Below are 15,810 nucleotides of genomic sequence, written 5' to 3' on the forward strand. Positions count from 1 at the left end.
CCAACTTCTCCTTTCCATTTCTCGTTCTTGAGTTTCTGCCAGCGAGGAAATGTATGCCAGGAGTTCCAGACTGATGTTTGTCACACAAACAAATGCATAACATGTCAGGACTCTAGTCTTCATCCTGATCAAACAGTACGTCACGTCTAAAATCTATGAGCATCCTGCTCGTAGGGCTTAAAAGATTTACATGTGCAGAACTTCTGTTCCCCCTACTGGCTACAAGGGAATCTGCCCACACTAGGGATGTTAACAATTAATTGATTAACGATTAATTGTCGATTAAGAATTTAATAAATAAAATTAAATTAGTCGCAATTAATTGGATTTGTTTTTTTGTTTTTTTTATTTAACATCCGGGTAGTTAATATCATGATAACAGTGTAGTGGCAGGAAAGAGCAATTCACCTGCAGATACTGTGATGATCATAATATACCTAGAACAAGTTACTTTTAAACAACTTTTTTTTTTTGACCCATTAGAAGTCAACTTAAAGTCAGAGGATAAATATTTAGGGTGTTTTAACTGTTCTCTAATGTAAAAAATGGGTCACAATGGAACCTCAACATTATTTAAGGGTGAAATAATGTGTTCCTTCCACATTTTTCATTGTGAATTTTAGGTTCTCTGGAAGAATCGCAGCTTGTCAATGAATCGTTAATTGATCTATAAGGTCAATCAACTAATGATTAATGAATAAATCAATAATTTGCTTCCCTAGTGCAAACTCTGAGAATGTGTTCGTGGTAGAGAGTGGGTTCAAAAAAACTTCCCGCTGTGGTTAAAATTAGACAATGCATGGAAGTCGCCGCTGAAAAACATACAGAGATGCATCACCAATAAGTCTGCATTGTACAAAATCCTGTGGCAAAGCAAAAGTCCTGTTTGGTGGCAATGATTTTAGGTATGAAAGGAGGAGAATCAATGTTTCATGAAAAGCAAAGAAGCCCCTTCCAGGCTGCACTGGAGTTGATTAATCCCAGACAGTTGTTAGACTGTTGCATTAAATTAATCTCCTGCCACCCTGCCGTTGTTAAGCTGTGCACTACACACAAGAGCTTTAGGGTATTTATGATTATACACACCAAAACAAAATGAAACAAGACATGCGGTTAGCTTCGAATTAAACCTACAGGTGAATTGCTTGAGAAAAAAATGAGCCCTGGCAGTCAAACATTTTATCACAGACACTTTCATGACTAGTCACGTGAGAGATTACCCATTAAGGCTGCAACTAAGTAGATCAACTTGTACCTGCTGTCTGACAGTGACATTGACCTTTAAGCTGTCTGAACTTGAAAACCTTCTCACTCATTCATTACAGGACCTTCACCACACACGGTCACTATTGCTCTACCCTATTTGTCTAACCTAAAATTACCAAAATCTTTGTAATCATTATTCTCTCTATGAAAAGGAACTTTACAGGAACCTCGTTAGTGCACTCACAGGCTTTACATTTGGACTATGCGGCGCAGAAAGGGATGAGGACAAACGAGAATTTGGGAGAGAGAGAGATACGGCCTTAATTGTGATGGACGTGATGTCCCCGAGTGTGTGGCTCTCTCTTCAACCTAACACCGTCTTCAGCTCTTCATCCCCCAAGTAACTGGAGACGCGAGGCAGCGTCTTGCAATGGGAAATGCAGGGATTGCATGGATGTCAAGTATCTTCAGTTAAGAGCTCACAAGCACAGCCTCTCCACTTGCTCTTTGCTATGTCTCAATGGTCAACATCAGAGTATTGTGAGAAAGCCATTAGTGAAGATACAAGTTCCCTCTGTGACATTGCCACTGCCAAAGAAGTAAAGGATGGACTTGTGTCTTACATCCAGGAGGCCTGCATGACAGGTCATGACATTATCTAAACATTGCTCCCGACACACTGATAGACTTTGACGAATATCAGCTTGGACTCAATCTGAGCTTACAATCTCAGCAAGAGACTTAATGCAAACCACCGTTAGCTGTTGTTAACGTACATGTTAATTTGACTTCTTTATGTAATGGTGCATCAATCGTGTCTCCCTTAGAAGTGGAAGAGGGGGGCGTATGTCGGCCAAAATGCCAACCCTCAAAACCATGGGGACGGTTGTCGTGTCCTTACCCCGCTGAGCTAAGCTAAAGGTCGTGACAACCCTTCATCCTCACCTACTTCATGAACCAACCAACGAAATGGAGTTCTTCATCTTGCCCAAAACATTGACTTTCCATAAGGTAGAAAATAACGGCTTGATGAATGACTGGGGTTCATTAACAAACGACAAAGATCACTTGAGGTTTGGAATGGTTTCTCCAGTTGCTGCACTGACAACCAAAATTATTTATTTATTTTTATTTAATTTTGCTCATCACTCCATTTCCTCCTGAAGGTGGGTGTCTGTCATTACTCAGTGCACAATCCTCAGCCAGCTGGACGTGCAACAGAATTGTGCTCAAAGTACCTGCTCATAGGCAGTCAATGAAAAGCCACAGCACACAAAGAAAGCTCTGTTAAAAATATGAATGAGCAGGATGTGAGTCAATCCATCTGGAGAAAACCCTCACTTATGTCTGGAGTTTTATTGTCCTTACAACATCATTACTATTATTATCATCACACGCTGGTATGTATAGGTGGGTTCTCTTGACGGGAAACCCGGATGCCACCTTGGGATAACGCAATTGCAGCCCAAGTTTAGCATGTGGGACAATGTTTGCTCGACCTTATCCTGTAAATCCTGTTACACCAGCCTGTCAGCCTCCACTTCAGGTGGCGTGTGGGAGCCTTCATTAACAGGGAAGTGTGCTGGACCCACGAGTCATTACACCGGTTGTGCGAACACGCTCCCACTCTGCATATTGTAATATAAATTATAGACAATGGTAAAGGGGAGAAACAAGAACCGGTGGAGCATCTCCAGGTGTACAGGCATGACAAAGGAGTGTGGCTAGCCGTGGCTATGCTACTATTAGCCCCGGAGAGGCTGCCAGCCGCCCCAGCTCCCCAGCTGTCAGATCAGGACGCGTGTTCACCGAGTCTGACAGCTGGCTGAGAGGGGGCTTCGGAGTCCGGAGGGGGGGGGGGGGACAGATAACCAGCGACCGGGCCGGGGGAGTCGGCACGTTGAGCTCGAGTCGAGGGGTGCGAGACCACTAAATTAAATGACCACTTTGCAGTGTTGGTAGCAGTGTCAGAGAGTTGTGCTAGCAGCCAAACAAACTCAAGAGTCCTACCTTTGCTTTGCCGGCCTCCAGCTTCTTCTGCCTCTCCTCGTCTTCCATCACCGCGGTCCCTGTGGCTGAGGCGAGAAGGAAACCGCTTCATGCGAGATTTCACGCGGGTTGAGAAAAATAAATCAGAACTCAGCGGTGGTGAAAGCCTCGCATACGCCTTCCAACTGCCTGCCACACACTCATCCACTAGCGTTTATTGGCTACTGTCTCCTTGTTGGTAGTCGGCCGCCATGTTTTCCACGTAAACATGAGACCCATCGCTGATGACGTTGTTAGGTGCCTTCACGGCCACGCCCCCGCTCACATTCCCATAGTGATGCCTTCATGTACTGTCGGATTTGCTGTCAGTAATTGTCATTAAAAACAGTATAAATCTAAAATAAATAACGGAGTCAGAGGCATTCGTTGTTTTGGTGAATGTGGCAATAAAACAGAATACACTTAACATGTTAAAACTAAGTATTCCAATTTTTTTAAAGAAATAATGGCCGTGTTTGTTTGTTGTGAGTTTTTAATGTTTCTTAAACAAAAAAATAAATAAATAAATAAAATAATCACGTTAAGGTTTTGCTATGCGTTTAATACGACTTCGGTGTTGTGAAATTGTATTAAACAAAACCATATATCAATATTAGTTGTAATCATATTATTGCAACCATACTACTACTACAAATAATAAATACTTTTGAGTATTTAAATTAAAAGCACATTCGCCCTTAAATTATTTTAAGCACAAACATTTTTACTATTTGCTTGTGGTAATTACTTGCGTTTGTTTTGAGCATGTAGATAGGTAGTACTCAAAACATTTTTACTAATCACATCATTAAAATGATGTGAATGATAATAATGCCTATATATTGAGCGTTTTAGTTTATGCATTTTGAATCCATCTTTAATAAAGCATCTGTTTAGTTTCCATGGCAATGGAAGACAAAAGAGTTGTCCCTGTTGAAGTCTTTTTAGAATTTTTGAATCAAATATAATTTCAAAGCTTCAGCACAACATGGCAGTTAACCTGACTACTTTAGGCAAAACAGAAAAAAATGATATTTCTGGGGATGCTTAATGCTGCAGGTAACTAAAAAGGCACTTCGATTTTCTATGTATTTGTTATGGCCTAGTTATTCAGCTTGTTATTTTTTTTTGTTTTGTTTTGCTTTTTATGGTTAAAGATATTTCCTTTAAACTAAAATATTTGTTTTTGGCAACACACTGTTCCCACAATTTACATCAATTTACTTCAGTCAATGCTAGAATAGTGATGTCGAAAATCTTTCAAAATCTAATTTGCTATTAATGATTTTTTTTGTAGTAGTAGTATTCTGCCTGTATGATCACATATTGCCAATTCTCGTACTCTTGAATTGATCACATCAGTCACCCAAGTATAAACGTCTGTTCAAATGTGATAAAACTTCCAAAACTTACCAACAGCTGCTGGAGAGGACAGTCTGTGTCTTCGACTGACAGGAGCCGAACAGCTGATGGTCTGGCTGATTCTGAATTCCACCCATCTTCTTTTGGACATTCTCACCTGCAGTGTGTGTGACAGGAACTGCTGGAACCACGGAGGACTTGAAAGTTTCGCCAGTTTCTAAATTATTCATTCACTGAAGGAGTACTGTGTCATTGGTAACCTCAGCAACTTTGGCAGGGACACAACAACAAGTTAACCATATTAATAATGAAAAAGAAAAAAAAACACGATGCACATTTATTTGTACCATTATCATCCCATTCCTCAAACAGGATTTGTCTTAGATTAGGCCCAAATGTTGTGTTGGCCACTCTGCTACATCAGCAGTGTGTGACCTGACATCTGTGGGACATTGTTCAAAAAAGAAAATTAAAAAGTTTGCCAGTAATACCTTTTGGTTAAAACATAGCTAACTTATAGTCTATATATACATATGTATTACAAACAATACTTTCTTACTTAGAAACATAAGTCACAAGAATTGCTTCCTAACACATCATTATGCAAATAATTGCTTTTAAGAAAAAAAAAATGCTAGACAAGTAGAGATGTTCTTAGTGATGATAAATGAAAGTCCTGCTGATGAGTGAGGCAACACAAATGGGGGCCTTAATCACCCAGCCTCGGAGAGTGACATGGGTGAAAGTGCTTTTGCATGGTGAAGATGTCTCTGTGCTACAATAAAATATTCACAAGTGGACTCATCAGTGGAGAGATGTGGAGGGTCAGTGAGGTTTTCAGTGCAGAGCTGTTCTTGCCACGTGGCAATTGCTCACTTGAGGGGTGGGTATTCAGTAGCATCACCATGTTTATGTCTAACCTGAATTAAATATTAATACCTTGAAATTTAAGTCACTGACTAACATGGTCTATAATGATGCCATCGAGGAACATTTAACAACATTCCATGGGCACACTAATCAAAGTGGTATTTTTTTTTTTTTTTTTTGCATTGATAGCAGTGCAAGCGGTTATATTCCTCTTTTTTTTTTTTTGCATAGGATGATTCTATATTCTTAACTGATTGCACCACAAATACCTTTTCTAGAAATAAACAGAAAATATTGAACATTAACATACAATGAGTATAACTGATGCAATGTGTCGTTCTCTGTTTGGATAAAAAAAAAATACATATCATTAATAAGCACTGGTAGTAGTAGTAGTAGTAGTAGTAGTAGTAGTGGTAGTCGTCGTCGTCGTCGTCGTCGTCGTAGTAGTAGTATGGAAAATTCTATTACTACCAATTTCATCATAATATAGCAATAATAAAACGCAGGTTCTTTGCTTCAGTCTATTGGTCAAATGTGTACATAAACGACAGACCAGACTTTTTATTTTCTCTTATCAATTTCGACAACAGCGAAATGAGACATTCTTTAGCCATACCAGCAGGCGGCAGTAATGTGTTCGACTTAAATGTTGGACAATAGCATGAAGAAGAGTAACCAGCACGACAAGAAGAAGAAGTAGAGCGAATAGGTTCACTCTTTCCAGCCGTGGTAAACTCAGACCGTTGCCGTGCTCCGTCTGCCGTCATAAGGCCGATGGTAAATGTGCTTATTTCGCGTTGGCTGTCAAAAACATAGAGGTATGGTCGGTCTTTTCTATCATTTCGATACGGTGGTGACGGGGAATATGGGTTAATCTGATGATAAGTATGAAAGTAGTGGAGCCATGACAATAATTGAAGGTCTCTGCAATTAGTCAGGGTTACCATCTGTATATATGTTTATTATCACTAATTACGAAGCACGTTCCCGATATTACGTCGCATTATGTATTTATTTTACAGTTTGTTTGAGAGTTTTGTATTATAAAGGAAGAACACAGACGGACGTCATCATGTGACTCGAAAACTCTTCAGCGAAAAATAAATATTCGTCTTGAAAACAGGAAACACTTGAACTATGTGGAAGAATATTTCACACAAGTACCTTTGGTGTCTATTCTACGTTTTGACCTGATTTCTCTAATGATGCTTTGGCCATTTGTCTTCTTGTAGATCTCTGTGCCACCTGCAGCGATGTCAATGTAGCTCTTCACATCATTTGCTATGGCAGCCCTACACGGAGTGTGGACTCTCCTCGGCAACCATCCGGCAGTCACACTGAGGTGTGGTATGGGGATTATTTCAGTGCAATTGACTCACAGCTGCCTTTTCAGGAAGTTATGTAGTTCTGATGCCAGACATAGTGAACTAAAACAGGCAGGGAACCCAGAAAATGAATCCCTGTTAGAGAACCTGAACCTCATGGGAGTTGACGTGAAGATGGCACGGCAGCGGCAGCCGGGGGTGCTCCGTAAATCTTTGACCAATGAGCAAGGTGTTGCACAGTTTTTGCAAGGCAAAGGTGCCAGCCGCAAAGTAGTTGCCAGTATTATATCACGTTATCCCCGCGCCATTACCCGATCAGTGGATCACCTGGACCAGCGCTGGCAGCTATGGAGGAATGTCTTCCAGACAGATTCAGAAATTGTGAGCATATTGGAACGCTCACCAGAGTCTTTCTTTCGATCTAGTGACAATGAGAACTTACATAAAAATATAACCTTCTTGACGTCACTGGGCTTGAACACAAAGGACCTCCACCGACTGTTGACAACAGCTCCACGGACATTCTCCAACAGCCTAGAGCTCAACAGGCAGATGGTTGAGTTCCTGGAGGACATCTATGCTGAGCTTGGTGGAAAGAATCCAGAGCAGTTTATTAAAGCTGTCCTTTCCAGGAACCTTTACATTCTCATTCGAAGCACCAAGAGAGTCAAGACAAATATTAATATTCTCCAAAAATCTCTTAAGCTGAGCAATTCAGAGCTTCTCGCTCTTCTTCAAGGCCCTGGGGCAGAAATTCTGGACCTTTCTAATGAGTATCTAAAGAAGAATTTTAATAATCTCAAACAGAAGATGGCTGCACTTGGCTCCCAGAAAGCTGATATGAAAAAGCTGGTCACCAATTATCCTATGGTCTTGTACAATGGGCTGGATACATTGAATTCTAAACTCGATTGTCTTATCAAAGGCGGAATAACAATAAAACAGATTTTGGAGAAGCCAAAGGTATTGGACTACAGCACGCAAAATATATCAGGGCGACTGGATGAACTGAAGGCAGTGGGCTATGACTTCCAGAAGAATGGTATCAGTGTGCTGGACTTGAGCCGAAAGCGGTTTGTTGCTAAGATGGAAAAGCTCTCTTCCTCCCCAGATGAATGAATGCATGTGTCTGAATACTTAATGATGAGTAATTATGTTTGGTTGAAACTTTTGTTTTATAATAGAAATAAAAAGTGATTTCTAAAATATGTGTCTCGTGTAATATTTAATTATACAATGATTAAAAAGCAACATTTCCTCAGAACTGTTGTGTTTTAAATGTATATTTCCATTGTGGATATATTATTTTATTTGGAGAAAAAAACCCGAGCAGATGTTTAACTGGTGAATAGGTTGGTTTTTTATTTTTGTGTTGGAGATCTACTTTTTCCCTAGTTGGTTCTTTGGACGAAGGCGGCTGGAACCAATGTTTGTATCGCTCGTGTTTTACACGGACCATACAACACTGCTGCACAATCACTGTTCACGCTGCCAGTGAGAGTGAAGGAGTTCGGTTAATTCGATACTTTGTGTTATTGGCAGATCAAGTAAATTGTAAGTAATGTGAAATTTGTAGAGTGTCTTATTTGAATTAAATTTGCTGTGCAACGACAGCCAGTCAGTTTTAGGGGTTAGCCTGTTAGCAGGCTTGAGTAGAACCAGATACCTTTCGCGCAAAGTATGCTTCGGCAGCTTTTGACAGCTTCGTAATATCAGGCACTTCCAGGTAAATCTCTTTCACTAGAGTTCACTCTACCTACTACACAATAAACTTTAGGTAATAATGTCGATACATATCTAGGTTTAAGTGCGCACTTCTACGATCGCATTGGACCGTGAGATAATATGTGTGTCTCCTTTTAAATAGTCCGCTTGAAAGTTGCAACTTAATGGTATTACTGTCGTGATGTTTCAGGAAGTAGGTAATGGAAAAAATAGTAGAAGAAACTGTCGAAAAGACGCCTGATGCAGCTGTAAAGGGTGAAGCTGCCATCAAATCACAGTAAGTGAACATCCAGTGTCTTAAAATACAACAAATAGATAAATGAAAAACTTTTGCGTTCTAGATCTTATTAGTTAGACTTTTAATTTTCTAAAGCACATTGAAGGGGGGAGGGGATGTGTAAATGCTTTCAGGTTAAAATAAGTTTAAGTCTTGCTGCACCACCAAAGTGACCTAATCTTCTTCTTCAGATATCTAACAACCAAAGACAAATTTCATGGATATATTGACTCTGAGTGGCAAAGCCAAAACGGGGAAAAAGCATGCGAGGATGAGAAAGGTCAGGAGACCAGTTGTGTCGAAGAACCTGATGCTAAAAGGCTTAAGGTGGATCAAGAGGATGGACAGAAAGGGGGCGCAAAGGATGGTAAAAGACTCAGAGGTCAAAATAAGGCAAGGCCACACACAAAGCCAACTGCCTATGATGAGAAACGGCTGTGTCTCTCAGTTGTTCAGGTATAAAAATGACAATTACTTCAATTTTTGTCCAAACTGATAGTTGTTGTCATAACAGTATTTCTGCTGCAGCCTAACAGGGAATGCCCCTTTGGAGACAAATGTCACTTTCACCACAACATCCCAGATTACCTGGCCTCCAAGCCTGCTGACATTGGGGACAACTGCTACCTCTTTGACACCTTTGGAAAATGCACATATGGCTTGACCTGCCGTTTTGCCAAGGCGCACACAACATCTGACTTCAAAACCATTGAGAACGCTGAACTCATAAAGGCTTGTGAGGGCATGGCCACTGTAAAGAATGTCTTGAGCAAGGACCTCCAGAATCGCCTGCGAAAGCGTTCGGTCGCCTTCAAGAAGTCTGCGGAGTACCTGAAAACACTTTCCAATAACAGAGAAAAGAAGGAGCAGCAGAAAAATGGTGAAGTGACTCCATTAACAATTCACTTGTGTGAATTGTTTTGTGTTTGTAAGTGTGTATTTTAAGATTTTGATATTTGATTTGTCCAGGTGAAACATGTAAAGTGTCTGCTGATCCATCAGGGGAGCAGCCTGTGTCCACCAAGACTGAAATTCCGGTAAACCTATGCAATACACATCAACTTTATATTTCAGTATAAACAATAAGTTCCTCAGTGTTTAAATCCGATTACCCCCTACCCCCCCTCTGCTTATATCCTTTGGACGTAGCAACAGATCAGCACAGATGAGCAGCCATCAATTAAGACTGTTGGTCCTCTGACTGATGTAGATGTGATCAAGTTGCGTCCGTGTGAAAAGAAACAGGTATATTTCAGACAGTCACATGATCTCCACAGCGCTTGTGTTATTGGCTGATCAGTCCATTTCTTTGACTTTGTTAAAGGTCGACTTCAGAGATAAGCTCTATCTTGCCCCTCTAACAACTGTAAGTGCCACAAGACAATTGCTGTAATCCGTGCAAGCGCACATCTTTAAGCGATTCAATTGACTTTTGCTCGAAATAAGTCAGTTTGTGTGCACTAAATGAGGACATGCCTTTGTACAGTGTGGAAACCTGCCCTTTCGTCGTGTGTGCAAACGCTTTGGAGTAGACATCACCTGTGGAGAGATGGCTATGTGTACAAACCTCCTGCAGGGCCAACAGTCAGAGTGGGCCCTCCTAAAGCGACATGAAAGTGAAGACATTTTTGGCGTGCAGGTAATGTTGTCACAGATTATTAGAACCGTGGACCGTCTTTGTGAGAGCTAATTATTTATTCTGGCAGCAGGTGGATGGTCTTTACAACACTCCCATAATATAGTATATCCATTTCTCAGACATTTATTTTTCATCGCAGACGCTGGAGGAGCCGCTCTGCCTGATTAATCGTCTCAAAACTCATAAAACAGCATATTTAGCATTTTTGTTTTTTGTATGCCTTTTTTATGTCTTCAGGTGGAAGGTTGCTTTCCCGACACTATGACTAGATGTGCAGAACTCATCAACAACTATACCGAAGTTGACTTCGTGGACATCAATTCTGGATGCCCCATAGACCTGGTCTTTAAAAAGGTGAACTTTGCAAGTAAAAGTGGCCATCAAAAATGAAAATAATAAAACGCGTTGCTTTTCCTTGACACTTGAAGCTGCTTCACAAAATATTTTTTGAGCAATTAAGTATGCCACACAACACACATATTTGCTTCTCTGATTGAAAATAATAAAATCAGATGCTGGGCCACCGATCATCAATCTGGCATAATAGGAAGAGGGTGACTCATTTACGTCAATGTTGAAAGTATTTTGCTTCTTCAGGGTGGAGGCTGTGGTTTGATGACTCGCACTAGAAAGTTTGAGGAGATCATCAATGGGATGAACTATGTAAGTACGTTTCTTTCTTCTAAAGATCAAGATGTTGTATCATTGTGTTTTTGCACTGAACCCATTTGTGTTGATTTTTAATTTAAAACACATTTCACCATGAACAATAACTTTACTTGTCTGAAATTACATGCACATTGACTGCTGTGGGATTAATGAGCGTCTCTTGACCCGTAGGTCCTTGATGTCCCTTTGACGGTCAAGATCCGCACCGGTGTTCAGGAGAAGAGCAACATAGCGCACAAACTCATCCCAGAGATGAAGAGATGGGGCGTTTCAATGGTCACAGTAAGGCCCAGTCCACACGGGAACGTTGCCGTTTTTTTTCTTTCCCGGGGTCGAAAAAAGTTGCGCCCACACGCTGACAGATGGAAACGAAACGGTGGGTGAAAACCATGTAATGCGTATGCCACACCGAAAGGTGCTCACAGACGCTGACACAGCCACCGGACCCACGATTTAGAAAGAGGGCGTTTCCGCTACACACTAAACACAGCGAAAACAAAAACGGCGAGTAGGGGAAAAAAAGGTGAGTGTGAGGTTTTGTAGTAACACTGCCAACAAATCTTGAAGCGCCTGCGATACAAAGACAACTCCGCTCGCCGCTATCGTTGTTTTTTGTGCCGCTGCATGCCGTGTTTTTTCCGGTCACATGACAGTGACTGTGCGATGACGTCATCGTTTTACAAGGAAAAGCCGTTTTCACTGTCCACACGGCAACGATGTGACAACGGCGAAACGGCGTTGCCAGATTTTTCCCACTCTGGGACCCTTTTTCAAAAAATACCGTTTCGCGGACCCAAAACGCCGTTGCCGTGTGGACGAAACGCTGTAACGGTTAAATACTTTACCGTTTCCACCAAAAAAAACGTTCCCGTGTGGACGGGACCTAAGTCTTGTGACGGGGTGGAGTCCTAGCACTTTAAGATGCAATGTAGAATGAGAAAGCTGTTTTTTTGTCATTCCAGCTACATGGTCGATCAAGAGAGCAGCGCTACACCAAGTTAGCAGACTGGGACTATATTTCCACTTGCTCAAAGTTGGCCAGTCCCGTCCCACTTTTTGGTAAGTACAATATTGCAACAGTTGTAATGATATAAATGCAGAACATAAAATATTCCCAAGTACTTGGCAATTACTATTTGTTCTGCACATTTTTACAGTTTGTTTTAAAATGGCAACTGGACTGCACTTTTTTTTTTTTGCAGCACCTGCACGGTACCCCAAAGCGCTTTACAAAGGCCTCCCATTCACACACGCATGCACACACTAATGGGTGGCTGCTGCCGTTCAAGGTGCTGCCTAGCCCCATTGGGAGCAATTTAGGGTGAAGTGTCTTGCCCAGGGACACTACGATAGACTAGGATGGAGCGGGATGTGAACTGCCAACCTTTCAGTCATGAGACAACCCGCTCTACCTCCTGAGCCACAGTCGCCCCCACTATTTCTTATTAAAAATCATCACTATGTATAGCCGGGAAGAATAAGGCAATAAGTTGTTAAATGTAATTAACAACTATGAGATTAACTCATCGTGTCTGTTTGTCACTCAGGCAATGGAGACATCCTTTCCTATGAAGATGCCATTAAGGCAAAAGAGACGGGAGTGTCTGGCATCATGATTGCAAGGTGGGTGTGATTTACGGCAGTAAAAATAAAATGAGTATGTTTCGCAATGCTTTTGTGCAAGAGTTTATTTGGTCCCTTGGTTGTTGCATTTTTCTTAGAGGTGCTCTGATCAAGCCCTGGATCTTCACCGAAATAAAGGAGAGCAGACACTGGGACATCTCGTCCAGCGAACGCCTGGACATCCTCAAGGATTTTACCAACTTTGGTTTGGAGCACTGGGGCTCTGACACGCGAGGCGTAGAAAAGACACGCCACTTCATGCTGGAGTGGCTCTCCTTCATGTGCAGGTCGGCGGCGGCATTACTGTTGATGTGTCCTAATATCGTGGGCATTTAGGACATTCAGGGCAATAATGAAATATCTATTCTCCTGTGCCACAGATATATTCCGGTTGGACTCCTAGAGCGTTTGCCTCAGAAGATCAACGAACGACCTCCATACTACATGGGGCGAGACTACCTGGAGTCACTGATGGCCAGTCAAAACGTTGGGGACTGGGTGAGAATAAGGTGAGGAGAAAATATTGTTTTCAAACAAATACATTTTAAAATAAACTGATTTATAGTAAAATCTTTGTCTTTTCAACAGTGAAATGCTTCTTGGACCTCTGCCGAAGAATTTCAACTTTTTGCCCAAACATAAAGCCAATGCCTACAAATAATTTTCTACAAGATGTACGAAGTAAACATGTGTCACATGGGATTTTATTTTAATTGTAATAATTATTTTGTTGTGTTTTAATTGACCCTGGGAGTAAGATGACAAGGAATGAATTCTCTTTCAGCTCAAAGTAATAAGGACATGATTTGTGTTACAATGGCATATGTGGGTGGTTCTATATTTAAATAAATGTTAAAAGCAAAAAACACAATACTTTTTTGCCACACTAAAAATCCCTAATAATAAGTGTCTATCTTCAACATCAATATTTGAGTTAAAAATAAAAATAATCAGATCAATGGTAAATGTAAGCAAAAATGATCAGAATCAGAATTTGAAGAGGAATACACCACACCACAACTTACTCACTTTTGAGATGGCATTTTGTTCATTTTTGTTTCAGATTTGAATGATTAAAATCACATGGATTTTGCTTGACACTTTTGTTTTATGTTTCCAGCAGTCTAATTATGTACATTAGAGAACTCCCCAAACATGAAGAGGAACATTAAAGTCAGAGTGTGTGTGAAATGGACAAATATCAATGACAAATGTCTATGCAATTTATCTGAATGGCATTGTTCTTTGTATTCATGTTCGAAAGACAGAAATATGTTTTAGTAACCTCAAAAACATAGTTCAGTATTTAAAAGGACACATGTACATATAGCATTGTCTTAAAAATACCAAAAGAATTAGAGCTCTTAAACGGTTACAAACTCTACCAGCGCTTCTGTTCACTGGCTTCACTTTTCTAATCAAAATCACCTGAGTGGTTCTCAGCTAAGCAGCATGTTACAATCAGCAGCCAGCAACCAGGTGCCATCAATGAAGGATCAGCACTGTATAACTGCCAGAGGCAAGGGACAGGCAGTTAGCAAGAGGTTAGCTTCCACTTGGACACATGGCCAAGGGCAAGCTTGCGGTGCTTTTGGTGGCTCTGACCAGCACGCTGCTGCTGGTTTCAGGCCAGGCAGGGAAGTCTGGCAAATTTCCCAGACTCTCAGAATTTTTGCCTCAGTACAGGACAAGCGCGCTGACTGATCCAAGTGTGGATTTGTTTGGTAAGGAAGTGTGTTATGCTTTGCTATGTTTGTTAAATATTGGTGGTATTAATGTTTTAGTTTGACTGTAGGTGGGGCAGTTTAAGGGTTGTCTTTCTTTATTAATCGAGGCAGAATTCCGCTGGGGTTTTGTTTTTTTTTGTAGAAGAACCTGTAACTGCCTGGTAAAAGGACAGCAGCTTCTACAGTGCCATTACACTTTTCTTTTATGCAGTTGCAAGTGTTTTGGCTTTAATGTTATATCTGTGTTTTAAAAAGAAAATGGACAAAGTGAATGCTTGCATTGCTTTAAGAGCGTGGCTGGTTTCCACCTGCAGTCACTTGTTCAATCTGCTTCTTTCCCCCTTCAGATGACCCTTATGATGACGAGGAGAAGTTTGAGGAGTTGGCTTCAGAGAGCACAGGTTTCCGGGACGAACGAACAGAACCTGTTGCCAGCTTCTACTCTGGTCAACAAAATTTTGGTGTGTTGGCTGATGATGCTCTTGAGAGCAGATACCAGGGGGCTTCGCCTCCAGCGACCTCGACCGGCGGCACCGCAATCGACACTCCTGCCCTCACAGTGCAGTGCCGTAAAGAGAGTTTCCTAATTGCTTTGCGTGCAGGTAGCGTAAGTGGAGTCAGAGTCAAGGGTATGTGTCAAGGTGTTCATCTGCACTATCTCCCCCCCCCCCCACCCTCCAAAATGACTGCTTGACAACTTACAAGCCCTCTCCCCACCCCAGATTCCAAGAATGCAAATTATCTCTTTGTCACGGAGCTTCCACCAGTTTGTGGTTATCAAGTGGACTACCAGCAAAATGCAGTGACCATACCGTTCACTGGGTGCCACGTTAAATCCAGAGCTAATTGCAATGTGAGTGTGTACGCAAGGTATTGAAACACGGCAGGAGTGCTTCAACTGTGTGGCTTTTCCTGAAAGGCTGCTTGATGATTACAGGCAAACAACTACACAGTGGAGCTGCTGTATCCTGACCAGCGTAGTGAGCTGAGGGCTTTGCCTGCATATTGTGTGGTAAATGGGGCCCTAGCCCCGCGCACCAGTGGCCAAAATGCAAAGTGCATTCAATCAAACGCTCCACCGCTTGCGTCAAACTTGCAAAGTAAGACCAATTTAAAATGGAGTTTTCTGCTTTGGTTTTCTTTTCCTCTAATTTGTTTTTTTTTTTTCAGAGTGTTTTGTAGCAAAAGGACAGGGAGTGAAATGTGGCGCTGTGGGAATAAGTGCTACAGACTGCAGTAGGCTTGGATGTTGTCGAGATCCAACTAATGGTTGTTACTACCCAATGGATGGTAAATTTGGTTTTGAATTTTGACTTCTCTGGTTTTTTTCAAAAACCACCTTATCTGACCAATTGT

General features: G+C 41.4%; 3 protein-coding genes and 1 long non-coding RNA gene across 7 annotated transcripts in view; 3 read left to right on the plus strand and 1 right to left on the minus strand.

Moving 5' to 3' along the window:
- The window catches only part of akap9 (A kinase (PRKA) anchor protein 9), a 51,517-nt gene extending 48,046 nt beyond the window's left edge, over positions 1-3,471 (minus strand). For both annotated transcript variants that reach the window (XM_076012189.1, XM_076012188.1), the window contains exon 1: positions 3,217-3,471. In XM_076012189.1, the coding sequence (XP_075868304.1) occupies positions 3,217-3,264 (48 nt within the window). In that variant the 5' untranslated portion in view covers positions 3,265-3,471. The remainder of the gene's footprint in view (positions 1-3,216) is intronic.
- Positions 3,472-6,143: 2,672 nt separating this feature from the next.
- On the plus strand, positions 6,144-8,002 carry mterf1 (mitochondrial transcription termination factor 1). Its single transcript, XM_076011223.1, has 2 exons — positions 6,144-6,287; positions 6,702-8,002. The coding sequence occupies exon 2, from the start codon at positions 6,753-6,755 to the stop codon at positions 7,911-7,913; it is 1,161 nt and encodes a 386-aa protein (XP_075867338.1). The 5' UTR covers positions 6,144-6,287; positions 6,702-6,752; the 3' UTR covers positions 7,914-8,002.
- Positions 8,003-8,209: 207 nt separating this feature from the next.
- On the plus strand, positions 8,210-13,549 carry dus3l (dihydrouridine synthase 3-like (S. cerevisiae)). Of its 3 annotated transcripts, none has more exons than XM_076011220.1 (16): positions 8,210-8,348; positions 8,710-8,796; positions 8,988-9,252; positions 9,325-9,676; positions 9,766-9,833; positions 9,946-10,041; positions 10,121-10,162; positions 10,283-10,435; positions 10,673-10,789; positions 11,033-11,098; positions 11,276-11,386; positions 12,067-12,163; positions 12,652-12,727; positions 12,826-13,014; positions 13,108-13,236; positions 13,316-13,549. In XM_076011220.1, the coding sequence occupies exons 2-16, from the start codon at positions 8,720-8,722 to the stop codon at positions 13,386-13,388; spliced, it is 1,911 nt and encodes a 636-aa protein (XP_075867335.1). In that variant the 5' UTR covers positions 8,210-8,348; positions 8,710-8,719; the 3' UTR covers positions 13,389-13,549. The 3 variants fall into 3 exon arrangements, with proteins under 3 accessions (XP_075867335.1, XP_075867334.1, XP_075867336.1); XM_076011219.1 differs by having other exon boundaries at positions 8,266-8,520; XM_076011221.1 differs by having other exon boundaries at positions 8,266-8,520; positions 9,952-10,041.
- Positions 13,550-14,815: 1,266 nt separating this feature from the next.
- On the plus strand, positions 14,816-15,548 carry LOC142877220 (uncharacterized). The gene is made up of 3 exons (XR_012923803.1): positions 14,816-15,083; positions 15,177-15,307; positions 15,392-15,548. It is a non-coding gene; the product is annotated as an uncharacterized LOC142877220 (long non-coding RNA).
- Positions 15,549-15,810: the final 262 nt, after the last annotated feature.

This window comes from Nelusetta ayraudi, unplaced genomic scaffold (genome assembly GCF_046127955.1).
Source record: "Nelusetta ayraudi isolate G7.1 ecotype Tasmania unplaced genomic scaffold, CSIRO-AGI_Nayr_v1 ptg000135l, whole genome shotgun sequence".
NCBI classification, from domain to species: Eukaryota; Metazoa; Chordata; class Actinopteri; order Tetraodontiformes; family Monacanthidae; genus Nelusetta; species Nelusetta ayraudi.